The 19950-nt window shown below is 39.8% G+C and overlaps 1 protein-coding gene across 7 annotated transcripts in view; it reads left to right on the top strand.

The window, feature by feature from the left end:
* COL11A1 (collagen type XI alpha 1 chain) overlaps positions 1-19950 on the top strand; it is a 235817-nt gene that overhangs the window by 88587 nt on the left and 127280 nt on the right. For all 7 annotated transcript variants that reach the window (XM_042840641.2, XM_005285451.4, XM_024101999.3 and 4 more), the window contains 11 exons: positions 367-441; positions 3896-3979; positions 4958-5014; positions 10040-10093; positions 11764-11817; positions 11930-11983; positions 12597-12650; positions 18111-18164; positions 18293-18337; positions 19658-19711; positions 19808-19852. In XM_042840641.2, the coding sequence (XP_042696575.2) occupies positions 367-441; positions 3896-3979; positions 4958-5014; positions 10040-10093; positions 11764-11817; positions 11930-11983; positions 12597-12650; positions 18111-18164; positions 18293-18337; positions 19658-19711; positions 19808-19852 (630 nt within the window). The remainder of the gene's footprint in view (positions 1-366; positions 442-3895; positions 3980-4957; positions 5015-10039; positions 10094-11763; positions 11818-11929; positions 11984-12596; positions 12651-18110; positions 18165-18292; positions 18338-19657; positions 19712-19807; positions 19853-19950) is intronic.

Raw genomic sequence — 19950 nt, 5'->3', positions numbered from 1 at the left:
AATATCACCCCAAGCAATTTTATTATAAAGTTGTAAGTGATCAGTAAAATTCTACATGAAACAGCTCTCACAATAGACACATCAAGGTCATGTTTCTGCACTGGGGTCTACCCTTGTAAAGTCCTAATCATTTCACTAGAATTCCATATGAATGCAGAGATTGGTACTAGCATATCCTGGTGCTGCATCAAAGCCTACTTCTTTAGCATTACAAAGTGATTCATTTAGAAATTTAGCTTATGCCACTTAGGATAGTTTTTTTTAAACACATATGAAATGTATTCACAGCCTACAAGGATGAATACATGTGGCCCTGTAACTAGCAAGATGTGTTTAATTAATCTCCATTTCCTTTTGATTTCACAGGGCCCATCAGGGCGTCCTGGCCTTCCAGGTGCTGATGGTTTACCTGGTCCCCCAGGTACCATGTTAATGTTGCCGGTAAGTCCTGTTAGGGTTACAGAGTGGTCAAACTTATATTAAATAATGCTTTTGCTTCCAAAGAAGGGAATGAATTAAAAAGACAAAATAAATCTCCTGTTCTACAGCACGTTCTGTCTTTGGAAAGAGATGTACAGCAGAGGTTCTGAACATTTGTGATCCTTGAAGATCACTTGCTAATTGTCACAAGAGAAAAAGTGTTAGTCCTGGTTTTCCTGGCCAAATTTAAACCTGGGTGATTGCACTATGCCTGCTAAAACACCTTTATAATTTTCAATTGTCAATGGTATTATTCTCCACTACTTGTCTCAAATTATTTGGGTGTGGCACACCTGAAAGCCAAAACCAATGTATGCTTCCTGCCTTCAAGTCTCATTGACATAATATGCTCAGCACCTTTCAAGATTGACCTTTGGTGTGCACACATATTCAACCCAATCCTGCTTCCACTGGAGTCCATAGCAAAACTCCACAGGATTCAGGAGCAGGCACAAGCCCAAAACTAGTATAGTATGCTGGTGTGAACGGCAATATATCAGTGTAAATCATTATAAGGTGCAGCAGCTACCGTCACAGGAATTAATAAACAGATTGCAAATACAGTGAAGTACAGTTGGTAAGATGTGATGGATAGAAGTGTTTACTGGTTGTAGTTGCTGCTGGATATCTGGGAATTATATCACTGGTTAGTAAGAATGAGGAAAGAAAGCTTGTGGAAAGTTTATTTTCTATTTGGAGAACAATCGGTGAAAAGTTATTATAATGAGCTGTGTTTTGAGCTGGCACCTGCAGTATAGTTCTGCTAATATATCATTAGTAGAATGATGGAAACATTTATTCACCAATAATTATTTGATAAAAATACCATTATTCCCCAGGAATATTATTCACAAGTTATTCTTTCAACTCTAGTCACTCTTTCAGAGAAGGGTACTTCATACTTTTAACAGTGTGTTCTATTAGGTGTGGCAAGGATGGAATAAATCAGCTATAGGCAACCTGCTCAGACACTTTAGTGAATCCCACTAGGCACCCCTCTCTGCATCTTTAGATCTGTGTAAATCTGGTCCTGAGTGACTTACCAATGCCACACCAGATGTCTGTGGTGGAGGGAGGAACTGAAATCAGGCCTTCTAGTGCCTTAAGCACAGCTTGGACTGCATTATTCAATAGACTATCTACATCAAAGATTTCAGGGAAACCTCTCACTGTTTCTGTATCACTGGTGTAGCTCCAGCTTTGCTAGGAAGAGTTGGTATGCTTGTACAGACCAATGGCTGGTGTTTTTACCACTGTGTTATCTAACCCTGCTCTGAACATAGATGAAAAAAATGCTGATGGGCTGTCTACCAGTGGTCCCACCATTGCTAGCACCAGTGAAGCTGCACCAATAATGGGAGTTTTCTTAAAAATTATCCTTGTCTAAAAAGCCTAACAAAAAAGTAAGATACAATAGGAGTATGTATTTTATAACACCCTCTTACTATAAAGGGGACCTCTAAATATTAAGGGTAATCTCAGCTTTTATTAAAAAAAAATGTTTTTAGCCCTTTTCCTTGCAAAGTAAGCCTTGAATACATAAATCAGTCATTAAAGTTGAAAGTATGTCACTGCAATTATCCTGAACATCACAGGTTGTTCATGGTCCCCACTATAGCACTCAGGGCTTGGATCCATCAAATGCGTCCCTTAGTTTTGGAAGGTACACAAATAAATTTGCATTTGTGAGGATCATTACTGCTCAGGACACTTCTGACACCTTCACTGCTGACTGCCACAATCTCCTTCCTGTTTACTTTCTGCACCTTCACTAGCTACACTGCTGAGCAGCCAGTGTATTCTCATAGTACAATGGTTCTGTCCACTAGCATGAAAAACTTAGGTGCTGCAGCACGCCCTGACTTGAAATGGTTTCCATTATATACAGGGTTTACAGTTTGGTTCAATGGCTGTCAGCACCCCACTATATAAATTGTTCCAGCACCCTGCACTGGTCTAATGGACTAAGCAGAGGACAAAGAACCAGGCAGTATTGCATTCTAATCTTTGCAGTAACAGTGACTATCTCAAGGACTTAATTAAATCACTTAATGTTTCAGTGTTAGCTTCTCCATCTGTAACATGGGCAAATGCCCCCCTGTGTGGTGTGCAGGTATCCATCATCTTACATAGTGCTTGAATTCACCAGAATGCACACAGGCATGCTAATGGGCCCCAGCTGCCCCTGGATAATTTGGGCAGTTCCAACTTGATTATTATTAATTAATTATGATTGTTATTACTGTAAATGTTGACAATTCTACTTGAACACCAACACAAAGAGGGGGCTCCACTTCTGCAGCAGGAAACAGGGGTGTTGGGGGCAGAATTTTGATGATCCTTTTCCCATTTCAATAAATAATAATAATAAAAATTAATAAAAGTAATAAAAGATCACTTCATTTGTAGGTGCCCCATAGAATCAGCTTGCTGGCCCTTCCACAAACCATTCCTTCTGCATAATGATGTGATTGCAGTGGAGAGACATCATTTATACTTGGAGCAGCAGCAAAAATTGTTTCATGACCAGGCTAAAAATGCTAAAATTGGCTCTGTTAAGAAGGCAATTTAACTGAATTTGGAGAAAGTCAGAAGTTGACAGAAGATGGGATTGATCTGGTCCCATGTTTTGGCACCACAAAGTAATCTGATCACCACATTCAGGACACACTAAATTTGGAGAATTGAGAATAGTGAAATAAACCATTTTCCAGTTAACATTTATATCTACTATAATTAGTATATTTATTAATTAGTGTATAATTGCTATAATTAGACAAATTAGACTGATTAGACTGCTTTACATATTCTCTATATGTTATGTGATGTACAATATCAGTTGTATCTATCTAGAGAAGAATATTTGATATCTGATGTGGAATAGTTTATGTCCTTTCCTAAGTTCTCAACTTAAATGGATGTACACAAGGCTTCTAAATAAGAATTCAAACTGTTTTAATATCAAATCTTAACATCAATTGAATTGCATTTCTCCTACTACTAACTAAAGTTGTATTGGCTTTTGCTACATGGTACTAGTTGATTTTGGTGGCATTTCATCGTTAGTACAATTTGGCATAAAACAGGAATCCATTCTGGTTTCCTATGTGGCATTTTAATGGCCTATTGTATAAATGAAAATAAAAGGATTCCAGTGAAATCAACAGAAATGTTACCTTTTATTTATATGGGAGCAGAACTGGCCTCAAATTCTGTTGATGGTAACTTAATATTCATACTGGAACCAGGGGTCTTATTTTACATTCTGCTGAAGTTTAATGAAGTGACACCAGATTAAAAGTGGAGTAAAGAATCTAGCCCAATACCCTAAGCAGCACTTTCTGTAGTTGCAATGAACAAGTATATTTCTAACTTGGCTAATTGTGAATTCTTTTTCTTCGTGTGATATTTGTAGTTCCGCTTTGGTGGAGATGGTGAGAAGGGCCCAACAATCTCAGCTCAAGAAGCTCAAGCCCAAGCTATTCTTCAGCAGGCGAGGGTAAGAATGTTAAACTGGAATAAAAATAAAGCTGCAAATACGGAGGAGACTTGTGTGAAGTTGCCTGTTATACAATGTATATATCGGGGAGAGAAAAAGAAAACGTGAGATAGATGCAGATGATATAGACATTTGAGTGAAGTACTGAAAGTAGAAATGAAAAATAACGTTTCAATAAGTCGTGAATATTATATATTAACACACACATATTCACTCCCCACACATGTGAGACATTGATTCACACATGAATGTTAAGATGAGAACTGTGGGAGTGAAGACAACAGATTTCACAGGTTTGCCACGGCAGCAGAGCATCTGACCGGAGTTGTGGAGGAATTTGGGATGACAGGTTGATGAACTGTCCAAATCAGTTTACTGTCTGTCTTCCCTTGATTAATTCTGGAAAGTGTAATATATCCTCTGGAATGTGTATATGTATGGTGACACCATCATGCTTCATTCTCGCTGTGTGGTCCAAATGGTTTAATTGAGAGATAGAAGCAATCATCAGTGTGGGATAGCACAGAAGAGAGTGGCTTGAAATACTAAAGTGTCTTCTTTAGTCCAATAGAAGAACACTTCTTAATTGCAAAGACAGACATCCAGTTCTTAGGGTTACCAGTGGTTTATTCCTACTGAAAATATACTGATTTTATGGGAGTGGAGGACAAATTTAGTATAAATTTGTATGCATAGTCTGTTATAGTCTCATTTAGTAAACAGTTACTGACAATTGCTGAGTAATATATTTTATGCATCACACTTGTGACAGCTTAATACACACAATCTTTTTAATATGGGTTGCTAGTTGCTAAGCTCAGCAAAATAAACATCTACTCATGAACATGCAGTTAACCTTAGTCACCAGCCACTAGCATGAATTAATTACTAATAATCTGGCCATGCAATGAATATTATATAATTTTTGTAGTTTCCCCTTGAAATATGTTTTTTTTTATTTTTTTATTTTTTTAACAGATCGCTATGAGAGGGCCACCTGGCCCCATGGGACTCACTGGAAGACCAGGTCCTGTGGTATGTTAAACAAAACAAGGATAAAAAATGGAATACACAAGTATTAAAATGGCATGGTCCAAATTCCTGCCTCACTTACACCCATGCAATAAAAGTGATTTGACTGGGGACTTCATTGGTATAATTAAGGCCAGAATTTGAGTCCATATTCTTTTGAGGGGTCTGAAGTTCAGCCTGTAAGCTAATGTAATATTTTGTATGTATGGATAAAGTACACTTTAAAACTTGTGAATGCCTTATATAACTAAATAAGCCTGTGCAGTTAGATAACCACACCTTTCAGTATTCGGGGTGTTATTATGGTAAATATTCGGAACTGAAAGGGAATGTTGCAGAATAATCTTACCTTTTCATCGTAGGTAAAGTAAGTCAGTACTGTACATTGACACAACTCCTATTGACTTCTAAGAGAGTTGTGTCTATTTACTTCAGGGCTGAATTTGGCTCACAGACTAATATTGAATGATTTTGCAGGATATTACTGTCTCTGTGGTTGTAAAAATGTTCGGAGTTCAGTATCCAGTCTTCAGGGAACAAAAGTCACAGCTTTTTAACAGCAAGCATATCAAATAGTTCTTAGGTCACCAGTACATTTGCCACTGTTATCTCTACACAGCATTTTAAAAGTATAGCACATGTGAGAAAAGTGGAAAATCAGGTAGGAGGCTCTGCACTTTGTAAATCACCTGACCAATCTTGTAATTGTAATTTCCTCTTTTAGGTAATGGGATACATTGTAGACTCAAATAATCCACAAAATGCTGTAATTTAGCATTTACCATGTTTCAAAAAGCCTTTTAAGTATAGTAACAACAACGTAAAATGATAACTGCTGGAACCAAGATTATAGGCTTTGTAGAAAACAAGTCTTTTCTAAAATTATCTCAGGTGATTATATTTATCCTCTTGGAGCCAGACAGTAGGGTTTTTCTCTAGAGTAAGTATAGCATACAAATTTGGAAGGGATTCACTTAGTTTGGAAAGCAGTATTTAGTCTGCTTTGTTGGCATGGCTAAATTGGCAGATATTTTGCCTGTTTTGTGATTATAGTGATCGCTAACTGCTATATTTTAACAATGTGCTTTGAAAAACAATGGGTGAACTGCAGTACAAAGAGAAAGTTTAGCTCTCGTAATGACATAAAACACACATCTAGTTGTAAAATATATACAAAAATATGCTTAATGTTATTTAATAGCAAAGCAGGTTATTAATGTAGAACAGGTATCCATGAAACATTCATGAGGTGGTATAATTGTAACATCAGGAGTACAAACACTTTTCCTCCATCTTTTTTGGCCCCTCGCTGCCTTTATGTGCTTCCTCAGAAACAGCTCATTGTTGAGTGGTAACGTTGTGACATCACTGTTAAGTCACTTCCCCTGCCCCATCTTTCTACCTCCTTTTCCCCCTCCTGTCATCATCTCCCTCCCTAATTCATAGCTCACTGGATGAAGTATTGATCAGCAGGTAGGAGGGGCAAATGGACAATGACATCTTATCTATCTTCTATAGAATCCACAGTCCAGGCTCTTAACCTTAATACTGCTGCCATATATTGTTCTAGTACAGGAGTTCTCAAACTGGGGGTCATGATCCTTCAGAGGGTCATGAGGTTATTACACAGGGGGGTCGCGAGCTGTCAACCTCCACTCCAAATCCCACTTTGCCTCCAGCATTTATAATGGTGTTAAATATATAAAAAAGTGTTTTTGATTTATAAGGGGGGGTCGCACTCAGAGGCTTGCTATGTGAAAGTGGTCACCAGTACAAAAGTTGGAGAGTCACTGTTCTAGTACCACAATGTAGCCAAAAAGCTGTCTTAACTGCACTCCCTAAGGATTCATTTTGTGAACAAGGAAATCCCAGGGTGCATAAAAATGTCATAGTGGCTCTATGACCCAGCACATAGTGGTGAGGGTATATATGGAGAGAATGGGGCTCTGTCTGGGAGCTCTCATACACCAGTGATGCTTGGCCGCTGCAATGGCCCTTTAGTCTACTGGCAGCTGGCGTAATCTTGCCACAACTGTAAATTGGACCTTGGGGTGGCTTGGTACCCTGTGGCCCCAGCATCATGTAGCTGCGAAGGACCCCTTCCTCACCAAGTTATGCTGAACCCCAAAAGCTCAGTTCCAAGGGCTGGCACTTTCTGTCTATCTAAATAAAACTGAGTGGTTTCAGCTGAGTCCCAGTCAATAAAAGTAAACAAATAAATAAACAATTTCAGCTAAAATCATTGGGCTTTAATTGTAACTTTGAAACAGATACACAGGGGCAAATTCTTCAGTGGCATAACTCTCCCAGAGTCAATGGCATTGCCATTGTCTGTCAGCAGAGAACTTGACCCACAGACTTTTGGTTGATCACAGTTAGGCAAATTCCATTACATTTATAATAAATCAGAATAAATTGGTGCAAGGTAACAAACCAACTGATACCCTATTTCCACTGGTGTAAATTAAGAGACTAGAAGATTGCATTCAGTACATACTGGCATTACCATTATATAACTGTGGTAACACTGAATCTATTTGTAAAGAGTGGTGCAAGATTGCTAGTATGTTGTTCTATTTTCTGATAGTCCTGGCTACATACCACCAACAGTTTACATATTAGAAGCATTGGTGGTTCTTTGTATGGAAAGGCTAGAGAATGAACCACATTAATAGCTATTTTGCCACTAAGCCACCAGGAGGCTCTAGAAATCCAGTTCTTCTGATCTGGCAAAATGTTAGGCCAAGGTTTCCAGAAGTGACTAGTAATTTTGGGTGCCTCAGATTTTAGATATCTAACCTTGAAATATCTGAAAAAGGATCTAATTTTCAAACATTGCAGAGCACCTGTGCTCTGAAAGATCAAGCCCCTTGAACAAGTCTCAAGTTGAACAATGAAAAAACAAGGCTCCCAAAATCACTAGTCATTTTTGGAAGTCTTGGCCTTAATCTGTCATGTATTTTGCTAATTTAATTGTGAGAACACCAATTAAATACATTAAGAATCATATTAAATCTATTATTAAAAACACTTTCTTAGCATAGCAGAGTTGTAGTTATATTAAGTGTTAGCATTCACAGTGTTACCAGTGTTCAGTCAGAAATGCACCAATTCCTTTATGCTTCTTAGTAGGCTTCATTCTATTTGTATACTCTGTTGGTTACTCTTTTTGAATTATGTTGGTATGTTTTTCAGTGTAACCAATATTAATGGAAAAAGCAAACAGATTGTGAAAAATGTTGGGCCAGATCCTAGCAACTCTGATTTACTCCAGCTGAGGATCTGGTATAGTGCTGTTTTTAAGCCCCAGAATAATACTATGAGATACAATTTCAGAGTAAATAATAAGCAAGGAGTGTATTCTGTGTCTATCTGTCTGATGCTATAACAATGTAGAAATATAGGTATACAGATTTGTCACATGTTTAAGGGCCTGATCAGAAGATCATTGTAACCAATGGGAAGACTCTTAGCCCTGGTCTACACTACGAGTTTAGGTCGACTTTAGCAGGGTTAAATCGAATTAAGCCTGGACACGTCCACACGATGAAGCCCTTTCTTTCGACTTAAAGGGCCCTTTAAACCGGTTTCTTTACTCCACCTCCGACGAGGGGATTAACGCTAAAATCAGCCTTTGCGGGTCGGATTTGGGGTAGTGTGGACGGAATTCGATGTTATTGGCCTTCGGGAGCTATCCGACAGTGCTTCATTGTGACTGCTCTGGACAGCACTCTCAACTCAGATGCACTGAACAGGTAGACAGGAAAAGCCCCGCGAACTTTTGAATTTCATTTCCTGTTTGCCCAGCGTGGAGAGCACAGGTGACCACGGAGGGAGGGGGAAGCAAATGAATACAGAATAAATCTGGTCCATCTATTTTTTACATCTTAAGCTGGCAGCAGATGGTGCAGCATGACTGATAGCCCTCGGCATCTTCTGGGTGCTTGGCAGAAGATACTGTACTACGACTGCTAGCCGCGATCGTCAAGACGGTTCAATAGGACTGCCGGCAGGACTGAGTCTCCAGGAGACAAAGCATGTCTGCCCAGGTGCCTATGATTGAACTGGAGTACGACGACGACAGATACCAGTCGTAATACACGGTCTACTGCCAAAAGGCAATTAGCTGCTGCTGTGTAGCAATGCAGTACCACGTCTGCCGGCACCCAGATGACATATGGTGATGGTGAGCTGAGCTGAGCTGAGCGGGCTCCATACTTGCCGTGGTATGTTGTCTGCACAGGTAACCCAGGTAAAAAGGCGCGAATCGATTGTCTGCCGTTGCTCTGACGGAGGGGGAGGGGCCTGACGGCATGTACCCAGAACCCTACGTGACATTGTTTTGCATCATCAGGCATTGGGATCTCAACCCAGAATTCCAATGGGCGGCAGAGACTGCGGGAACTGTGGGATAGCTACCCACAGTGCAATGCTCCAGAAGTCGATGCTAGCCTCGGTACTGTGGATGCGGTCTGCCGGCTTCATGCATTTAGAGCATTTTATGTGGGGACACACACAATCGACTGTATAAAACCGATATCTATAAAACCGGCTTCTATAAATTCGACCTAATTTCGTAGTGTAGACATACCCTTATTGACTTCCATGAGGTTTGGATCAGGCAGTCAGATTGTGCTTTATTTCTACAGTTGCACAAGGATGCCAAAGATCCACTTTCAGGTCTTGCTGTCTCCTCCTTGAAGCAGACATGTTTTAATGATTCATGTTCTTACTGAGCTGATATTTACCTGGCAAACATTAATTTAGAACACAATGGTCAATGCCTGGTCCCATTTAAGTCAATGGAGTTTTAACATTTACTTTGATGAGACCAGGATTTGGCTCCAAGTTTGTCAGACCTTTACAAAATGATCTTTCAGGTACTGTAATTGCATAGGATGGTTTCATAATAGCTAATGGAAAAAGCTTTTATTTTCTGTAATTAATTTCTAGAAATAGCTAACAGTTTATCCAGTTAAACTTTAAGCTGGATAACTAAACTCACTGTATTTTACATTTGTTACATAGGGCGGGCCTGGCTCACCAGGTATTAAAGGAGAAAGTGGCGACCCAGGTCCCCAGGTACAATACAACATCCTTTCATTTTTAAGTGTATTACCTTTTCATGCTTTTCAGCATATGAAAATACATTCCCATATGCAGCTTTTTACATGTAACTGAAGATGAATAGTTTTTCATGTACAACACTGCAGCAAATGAAACAGTTACCTATATTGTTCATTTTAAAATGTGAAAGTAACAAGTTGCCTTTCTGTAAAGAGGATCAGTTATCACATGTAGAGTGTCATCTCTTGAAAACCAGTTTTAAAATTGGTGCTGCAAGCTCTTTTCTCTGCTCTGTACTGTACATGCTCATAAGTACCATTAGCATCAATGTCTGCAGTCATATGACCTTGGGCTGTGATATGATCAAATCTCATAAACTGAGCAGGGTTTAACTTGACTAGTAATTAAACAGGAAATTTCCAAGAAAAACTTTGACACTGGAAGAAGTGGTGTTGTTGACTCAATGGATGATCCCTTTCCTTCTTAGTAATTATTGCATCTATCTCCCAGCTTGATGTTGGAGAGTACTGGCCAGTTGGAATCTTTAAACTTAGACCCAAAACAAAGGTCATAAGCACTTGTGACCATTAAAGAAACTATGACCTTTTTTTTAAAAGTCTGGAGTGCTAACACCTGTCACCTGGCCAAATGCCAACTTGGGTACACATATTTAATCATGTATTAAGTGACTATCCTAAATTCCACCTTGGCACTAGTACAAAAGTAAAATATTACAAATAGCCGATTAGTCTTTCATTTTTCCTGCCTACATTTCCAGTGTGGTCCTTTGTTAGGTTTTTTTTTTCCTATTTGTTTTTGTGGTCGGGTGAAGCTATCCACAAGCTCGGACAGTCAGTCATGTTCTGGACTGATATGGCTGGGTCCTCTGCCCCCTCCAGTACCTCAAGGTTCACAGCACTCCCTTAACCTCAGGGAGACCACAGGGCCAGCCTGCCTCATTGCAGCCTTCTGCTGCTGCTAAGGAAACTGTTCCTCCTAGCCCTCCTCCTCTCCTTCTAGAGCTAGGTCACCACTTATGTCTTCCAGCTGAGAATCAGAGACAGTCATTAGCTGCTGCTTAGCTGGTTCCCAACACATGCCTGCTGGGCTTCTCCTTAGATCAGGGTTTGCTACTCGCTGGCTTTGCAGGTCCTTAAAGGGTCAGACCACTTGGCTGCATTGCCCTAAATTATTGGGCACTGATTCGGAGGCTTTTTTCAGCTGACATTTCCACCCAAGGTCCATATTGGTTTTGGACAAGAGTGCTCCCTTAGAAACACCTAGAACTGCCTTCAATGAGAATCACATGCGCATGTGAAAGCGGAATGAGGTGTGCAGTCTGTGAAATACTTTGGAATCCCTCTGGATAAAATGTGCTGTGTAAATATAAGTTCTCATTAAATATAGGTGAATTTAATTTTAACATGGCTAAAACAAGATTTGTAAACCATGACACTGAGATTTTCAAAGACATTCAAGGGATTTGGATGCCCAATTTTCATCACTAATTAATAGGAAGTGGGGACTCCCTTAGATAGCTTTGAAAAATCACAATCTTGGTATTTAACACTGTATTCCTAAGTTGTTGTTTAGCTGAGATGTTTGGCAGTTTTGTTTAGCTAGCTGTTCTAGCTTTTTGCTGCCACATATAGTATGATTTTAAAGACTGTTTTGTTTAAATTCAGGGTCCTCGAGGTATTCAAGGTTCCATTGGTCCAAGTGGGAAACCTGGCAAAAGAGTGAGTATCATATATCTGGTAAAAAATTAAATTGAAATCCAAATGAATTAACACTTTCTCATTACTCTGGATGTCAGTTGTTGGCATTTTCAAATGTTTGTATTCTTTTCAGGGTCGTCCAGGAGCTGATGGTGCTAGAGGAATGCCAGGAGAACCTGGTTCAAAGGTACGAGATCTGAGGTTGTATTTCAATCAGGGCATGGATGATGCACATTTTAAATAGGCATTAAGCTGCCCTCCACCACATTGCAAATATAAAAACAATGTAGAAAGCTATTCTGCAATGAAAATATTGATGCTTCAGACAACCAGATAAGAAGCAAAAGTTGAGCATGAATCATCCATTTAAAAATATGGTAATTCATGGTAATGGACAGCAGTGTAACATTTAAGTAATTTGATTCTTTGGGCTTGATTCTGATCTCACTTAGGTTGCTTTTTTTTTTTACATGGCTGTAACTATTTTCTACAGTGGAGCTACTTCTGATTTATACCAGTATAATGTGTGACTAGAATCAAGCCCTTGGTCTTGATGTTAAATTTATAATGGCATAATTACAGTGGGGTGTAAAATCTGGTGCATGGCAGCTTCCTCTGCTTTGATGCACACAGGGCCAAATTCTGATGTTCAGATGCATGTGCTCAACTCCAAATGACTTGTTGAGATGTGCACATATATCCATGGGTAGAATTTAGCCCACAGCGAGCTGGTGTAATTTACTAAGACTATTACAAAGTGTAATAGTAATTTCTAAGTCTCTAATTTTTTTCTTTCCTAGGGTGATAGAGGGTTTGATGGTCTTCCTGGTCTACCTGGTGATAAAGGTCACAGGGTAAGATAAATATGAATGTTTATATGAAAGCTTATAAAAATGTGGTGGTAATAGTAACATCACAACATCACCTCATTTAAAAAAAAATAACTTAGGACTATGGAGAGAGTTAAGTCAGAGAACATGTCAGAATTTCATGTTGCAGTATAGTGTCAGAATTGTATTTTTACAAGCATTTCATGTAAGGATTCCAGTAACATGAATTTGTAGTTAACGATCCACATACATATTTTTTATTTAAATATATTTTCAAATTTGGGCTAGATTCTCAATGGGTGTAAATTGAAGTAGTTTCCTTAAAGTCAATGGAGATATGCTGATTTACTTCAGCTGATTTACTCCAGCTGCCGAATGGGTTGAAGTTGATTATTAGAAGAAAGTTGCAATATACCAGTGTACAAGTTCTACGCTGAGGATGTGTGTATCCCATGACCAGTGTAGTCATGATGTTTCAATAGGCAGATTGTATGCCAGTGGTGCCTTCTCCTCTCTGGGAGCAGATGGGGAATTGAGGTCACACAAAAAGTCTGTGGCACAGCAATGAATTGAAGCCGGGTCTCCCTTCCACTAGGGCAGTGCCCCAACAACAGGCTATCCTTTTCCCCTTGCTTTGAGGATACATGGACTTTAATAGCTCTGAACACAGAGTAATGCAGAAAGTTTTGCAATTGTTTGTTCGTGTTCATGGAAAACAACATCCTTGACTTGTAATTTTTTTAACACCATTAAAAAGGCTTGCTCAAACAAAGTAGCAATCAAGAATACCTACAATGCTAAGCTGTATTGCTTATTGACGAGGACTGAATCAATCTAAACACTTCAAATATCAACATTCCAGAATTTGGAGAAAGACCAGATCTGAGAGCTAATTTTGGTTGTGTCTGGCCCTGTACAGCAGTGGTGGAAGAAGTCTTCCTCTTGGAATGCATCCCTATTGCAAGCGCTAATCACAACTGCAGTTCTCTGTACTCTCCTGAATGTGGTTCTCCTGCTAGTTCTCTTGTAAGGCTTAGTCATGATAGAAGGAACTAGAAGAAGGCAGGATAATGATTAGCAAACCACAGATGGACGTATATGCTGCAATCTTCAAAGGACTAGTGCAGTAGCTACACTTCCCAGGAACTTGGGGAGACATTGAATACTCCCCATATTCCTATAGTGTAGTGTGTTGTAGTAGTATTTGATGTTGTTCTCCTCAGTCCTGTTTGTATGTGGTGTAGAGGGAACTCTTACTTTTACTACAATTCACAATTCTCTCAATCATTTTTCATCAAACCCTTTCTTCCTAGAGAATAAAACAAGCAGCTGTTTGCAGATTTGAAATGTGGGTTGATCTGTAGGTGGCCAGTAGAGGGTACCAGACATTAAGATCTAGTCCTGTGATACTCAATTAGATCTACCCACAGGCCAATTTGAGAATTTTATGTCAAGAGGTGGGTCATTTGCACAGAAGGCTGACAAAATAATAATAACAAAAATCTTCAGCTGCCAATAAATAAAGACCTTGATTGCAATGTAAGTATTAGTGTTTTTATCTTTTAACAAAGTTTATAAATCAATATTATTACCCAGATTTGTGGCAATCTCTAATGGGAGAGATGACATCAACAATCTCTGGCAAGCTTTGTGAAGAGCGGTTTATAGGAGGTCAGGGCAAGACACATGCACTGGTGAAGATGCTCATCTGTCAGATGATTGCGGTGTTGTTTTTTTATACTGTTCATAGTAGAAAACCCAGATTTGCAGAGGTACATTGATCTGAACATCGTTAAGAGATATATAGCTAGATTATGGATATTCTGAAACTGGTCATCAGATTGAGTCCAGAAATCACAAAGTCCCATTTTTCTGAATTTTTGTCTTCAAGATATCTGAGCTCTGGAGCCTTACAATTTCTAATTGAAAGGCACCTTCATCAATTGAATCAAGAATAGTCGTGGCTTCAGAATGGCAGAGTTCATCAGTAGGGCCAACAAACGGATCACAAACAAATAAAAGCAAATCCTTTTAAAATGTGATTTGAGAATTTTAAAATTTCAAATTTTTGATCCAAGTTTCATAGGTAGCAACAACACACAATGTGGTAAAGTGCAATATCTTTTCTGTTAAGTCTGTCTGAAAGATTTTAAGATTCCTCTGAAAAGCGCACATTTTCCCAAACAAATCTCTGAGACTGCTTGAACGGCCTTGGAGCTGCAAGCTGAGGGAATTCAAGTCACCAGTAATATCACACAGAAAAGCTACCTGTGACATAGAGGGGACTTCATTCATAAATTCCAGGAACTCACAAGCTATGTTGGTCTTGTAGTTTGAAAGAAATTCTATTATTTCTTTTTGAAGCGCACAATATCTCTCTATCACACACCCCCTACTTAACCAGTGAATGTCATTATGCTGCAACAGATCACTGTATTTGGCTGAAACATCTTGTAAAAGAGCTTTCAAAAATGACGTTGGAAGACAGAAGTTGAACGTATCTCATTCACTAATCTCATCACAATACCATTGCTTAATTTGTGCTGGGGCTTGCTTGGGCTGAGCCCTGGCACTTCTTTCATTACAAATTAAGCACTGCCAGTAAGTTACTAAGGAAGGCATAGGCAAATGATAGGCAGTGCATCATTGTCTGTGAATTTAATTATAAACATTGTTTTAAGGTGAGCTGGCAGGCCACACAGGAAGCTTTGGCGGGCCACATTTGGGCCCCGGGCCACCTGCTGAGTATCACTGATCTAATCACTGTGCATCTCTCATGTGTCCTCTGAAGACTGAGCAACCCTTCCAAAGTTGACTTAGGGCGTGGCTACACTTGCAGATGTAGAGCGCTTTGAGTTAAACCAGTGCGTTTGGAGAGTGCAATAGGGTGGCCACATTTGCGGCACTTGCAACAACATTGGGAGTGGTCCATTATGGGCAGCTATTGCAGCATGCAAGTGACTGCAATGTGCTTTTAAAATGGGAGGGGTGGGGGTGGAGTGTGACAGGGAATGTGTTGTGTGTATGTGGGGGGAGAGAGCATGGGTTTTTGGGGGGCTGAGAGCATGTTAGCATGCTGTCTTGTAAGTTGAGACAGCAGCAGACCTCCCCCCACCCACCTCTCTCTCTCTCTCACAGCATTCCACAATAATGGTTGCTTTGTCTCAGAGCCGGCTGTCAGAAACAGAGCTTTCAAAGGCCATATCCGCATTCCTAGGCGAGTTCAAAACAATGACAAGAGTGGCCACTTGACTTAAGGGAATTATGGGACATTTCTGGAGGCCGATCAAAGTGCAGTAACGCAACACCTCGTTCACACTGACACCCGGGTGATGTAGTCAAGGCTCATCAAACAATATTCCTCTCGCTGAGGTGGAGTACCAGCAGCGCTGTAGACGCAGAGTCAGAGCGCTCTACGTGCCTTGCCAGTGTGGACGGGTAGTGAGCTAGTGTGCCCAGGGCTCCTTTATTGTGCTGTAACTAGCAAGTGTAGCCAAGCCCTTAGGGTGAAGAGATCTATGATTGCTTTCTAATATGGCGTAGCAGAGCTGGCAAACCTTATGACCTTTAATTGTATAGTGAAAGCAACCTTTTTTGTTCTTATTCAGAAATATGGATATCAAATTCATATTTTCTAAACAAATGTAAAATATCTTCCATCCCATTGCTTGGGAATAACTATAATACTTATATTAAAATGGGAGTCCTCTAAATATTTAGAAAGTATGACAAATCTGAAAGCAGTACCATTCAAAGCCAAAGCAGATAACTGCAGCCCTTCAGATTCATGTGTAGTGAGAGGACATAATGCAAGGAGCTGTTTGCATAAACATTCACTTCTGTACTCCCCTGTAATAAAAAAGCACAGTGGAAAAAGAAATAAGTCCTTTTCTCCTGTAGTTATATTTTATCTGCAAGAATACTGATGTTGTTTAAAAAAAACCCACCAACCTTTAGCATATTCTTTTTAGGAATTTTTTCATGTCTAGTCACGTTTGAACTGGGAACACATACTATAATTTCCAGACCGGATGTCTCTCTGAAAGACATATGCTTTAGGCAACCACAAATTACTGAGCTCACTATAGGAGTAACTGGATGAAATTCTATGGCCTGTATTATATAAAGAGGTTAGACTACATCATCTAATGGTCCCTTCTGGCATTAGCTCTATGAATCTATGAATTTGCATGCAATTTAAGTATTTAGATTTATGAAGAATATGCCTATCCAAAGGTGTATATAAAAGTGAAAGAATAATAAACAGTCTAAAACTAAAACTATCTTAGACATCCCCCAAATTAAAGACTTTCACCATGCCCATCCTATCCATTCAGACCTTGTTCTGTGCTAGCAGACCAATGGAAGAAGAGAATTTGAAAGCTGAGGACACCTTACCGATAATGAGCTACCTCCGGCCCCATCATGATTAAACCAGGACATTGTTAACTCAAGCTCCTAAGATGATCTCAACTGCCATAGTATTACAAGAAGACAGAGGTAGCCTCTCAGATAAACCAAGAGCCAACCACCTGAAAGATTTATAGATTTAAACCTATATGTTAAATTGCACCCAGAAAGGAATTAGAAGCCAGGTGATGGACTACAAGTGTCATGTGCTGCCTTCAATAAATGTCACTTAACACATAGGAAGCAGCATTCTGTCTGCACCAGCGAATGTTTTTGAATAGTGTTAAGACATAGTGAGGTTCTATTAACTGCACCTTTGTTGCCTCAAAGCTGAGTTGCGTTCTACACGCGGCTATCTTTCTTAATGACCCCACAATCACATTGAACAGAAGGGCAGTGGAATAAACACCTGTCATCCCTTATACAAGAGACACCTTGGGGTAAATAAGCAATCACCGAAAGCTCCCCAGCAGCACTCTGAAGGAGAAAAAGAATGGAGACACTCAAGAGTGATTCCATATAACTTTTCTAGGATTCACAGATGTGGTCAGCACCTTGGAAACACTGCTAAAGCTAGAAGACTCAGCATGAACAATTTTATTCATCCTATAAAGAGATCACTGATTAAAAATCCCCTCTCCAAAAAGAACTCAATCAGTTGTGTTTAAGTTATGCAGCACACTAGCCTTCTTTAAAAATGAGAAATAAATCCGAACTACATCGGTCCAAAATCTGCTAAGGCTCTGTGTACGTACGCCTGAAAAGCCCCAGTATGGCCATTCTTATGTTCTGATGGCAGAACCCAGCCTTACATGCAGTAACGATGATATGATTATTGAACATTTCTGAAATGTTAATCCTTCCTCACATTAATCTGATAAAAGATTTTGGATCCACCTCTAAATGAAAACTTCTGCCAAGTAACATGTAGATTTGTACCTGTTTGCTATTACAGTGAAGATGTTCTGACATACCATTATGCAGCTAAAGTGGTATTTCACTTTCCCATCTCTTGTTGTTTGCAGCCAGAGTTGTAACCTGCATTATTTTAATATGGCTTTCTTAATTCTACAGGGAGATCGTGGCCCACAAGGACCTCCTGGTGCACCCGGTGAAGATGGAACAAGAGTATGTTACTAGTAACTTCAGCTCACTAATACATACAATAACATCTAAAGCAAGTCCTCCCAGAAGAGGAATATTTCGGTGACATATACTCTTCACACTAAACCTTCTATTCCTTTTTATAATGACAGGGAGAAGATGGAGAAGTTGGACCCAGAGGTCTCCCAGGTGAAGCTGTAAGCGAAGCTTTTTTACTATTCTATTTCTGGTATGCATGCTGACTGTTTTGCAGAACAAAATCACTGTAAGATTTTCATTCATTTCTACTAAGCTTTTCCCAGAGGGAAAAAAGTGGCAGTTCTGTATGGAGAGTAAACAATGGGCTAGATTCTTCTGGGGTGTAACTCCACTAACATGACTGGAATTATTCATGGATGAATTCAGTCCAGCGTACACAACTTCCAGAATCACTGTACCTGATCCTTATCTCATTTACTCTGGTGTAACTGCACTGACTTCAGTGGACGTACTCCTGATTTACATGAGGACAGTGAGGACATAATCAGCCTATTGAAACCTCTAGGGATATTTCACAACAGTCTGTTTTTTGTGAATATTTGCAAAATTTCACCCAAATTCCCCTCCCTTGCCCACATTGTTTCTCTTTATTGTATATTTCGCAATTGTTACATGTCCAAGAATTCCACTGATATCAATAGGAATTCCACCGGTGCTGTCACTGCAGAACAGAGATCTGCAGTGCAGGCAAGAGATCCAGGGCCTGGCTCAGAAAGGATAATTTTATCCTAAATATCTGACATATGCACTTTCCAGATACAAAGTGGGTGTAAAATGCTACTGAGTCAGAATGATACTAATTTGCATCCTCTTTACACAAGAAGAAACAGAGAATAGAATGAGGCCTGTCTACTTCAGCCACAGTGTCTGATGACACAAATAATGAAAAACAAAATGCACTTACACTGTGGAAAGTTAAAAATAATGCTAGGGAACAAATTTTGCTCCCCCTCCTCAGAAGAATGGTCCCATTGATTTCAGTGGAATTGCTTGTGGGAGCAGGTCTAGCCTTCTCCTTGTGGAAGAGTTTCTGTTTGTTTATTATAAAGAGAAAGACTCCAAATGAGTAATTTTCAGCTATCTAGCAGAGATTTTACTACCAAGAAAGACAGCACTTTCCACGGCAATACAGAACATGACAGAAATCATTAAAACCACCTTGTTTTCATTAAATACATAAATAGTTGGCACCCCAGTTCAAGTGACTGTGGAAGGTGCTGCACCAGTGTTCCAGGCAGTGGCAGGGAGAAAATCTCCCCCTTCAGCCTTTCTCTGGTATGAGAGACAGAGCTACTTAACAAAAGGTTCCTTCAACCCATAGTGTGCTCTCGATACAGGGCAGAGGTCAGTAGGATCCCTTGTAGTATGAATCCTTTTGTCGGGCTGTACTGCCTCCCTCCCTCCTACTCCTACGGCCTACCCACTTGTAAGGAGGAATTGCACCTACATTTTTAATATGAATTGTGTCTTCTCTTCAGGGTCCAAGAGGATTACTGGGCCCCAGGGGCACACCCGGTCCCCCAGGACAACCTGTACGTATGGCATAAAGAGTGAGGTATTTTGGATGTGCAATTTCCAGTAAAAAATAATTCCGCCCAGTGTTGCCTCTATTTTTGTTCTCGTTGCAGGGTGTTGCAGGTGTTGATGGCCCCCCAGGTCCAAAAGGAAACTTGGTAGGTAGATAATTAGGGAAACAAGCAGAGGTTTGGGATTGTCAAAAGTCCTTCCCCTTCCCTACCTCCGTCACTGTTTAATCTAAAATTCAGATTCC

The sequence above is a fragment of the Chrysemys picta genome, chromosome 8, assembly GCF_011386835.1.
Source record: "Chrysemys picta bellii isolate R12L10 chromosome 8, ASM1138683v2, whole genome shotgun sequence".
Lineage (NCBI taxonomy): Eukaryota > Metazoa > Chordata > Testudines > Emydidae > Chrysemys > Chrysemys picta.
This window is presented reverse-complemented; position numbering and strand designations above follow the sequence as displayed.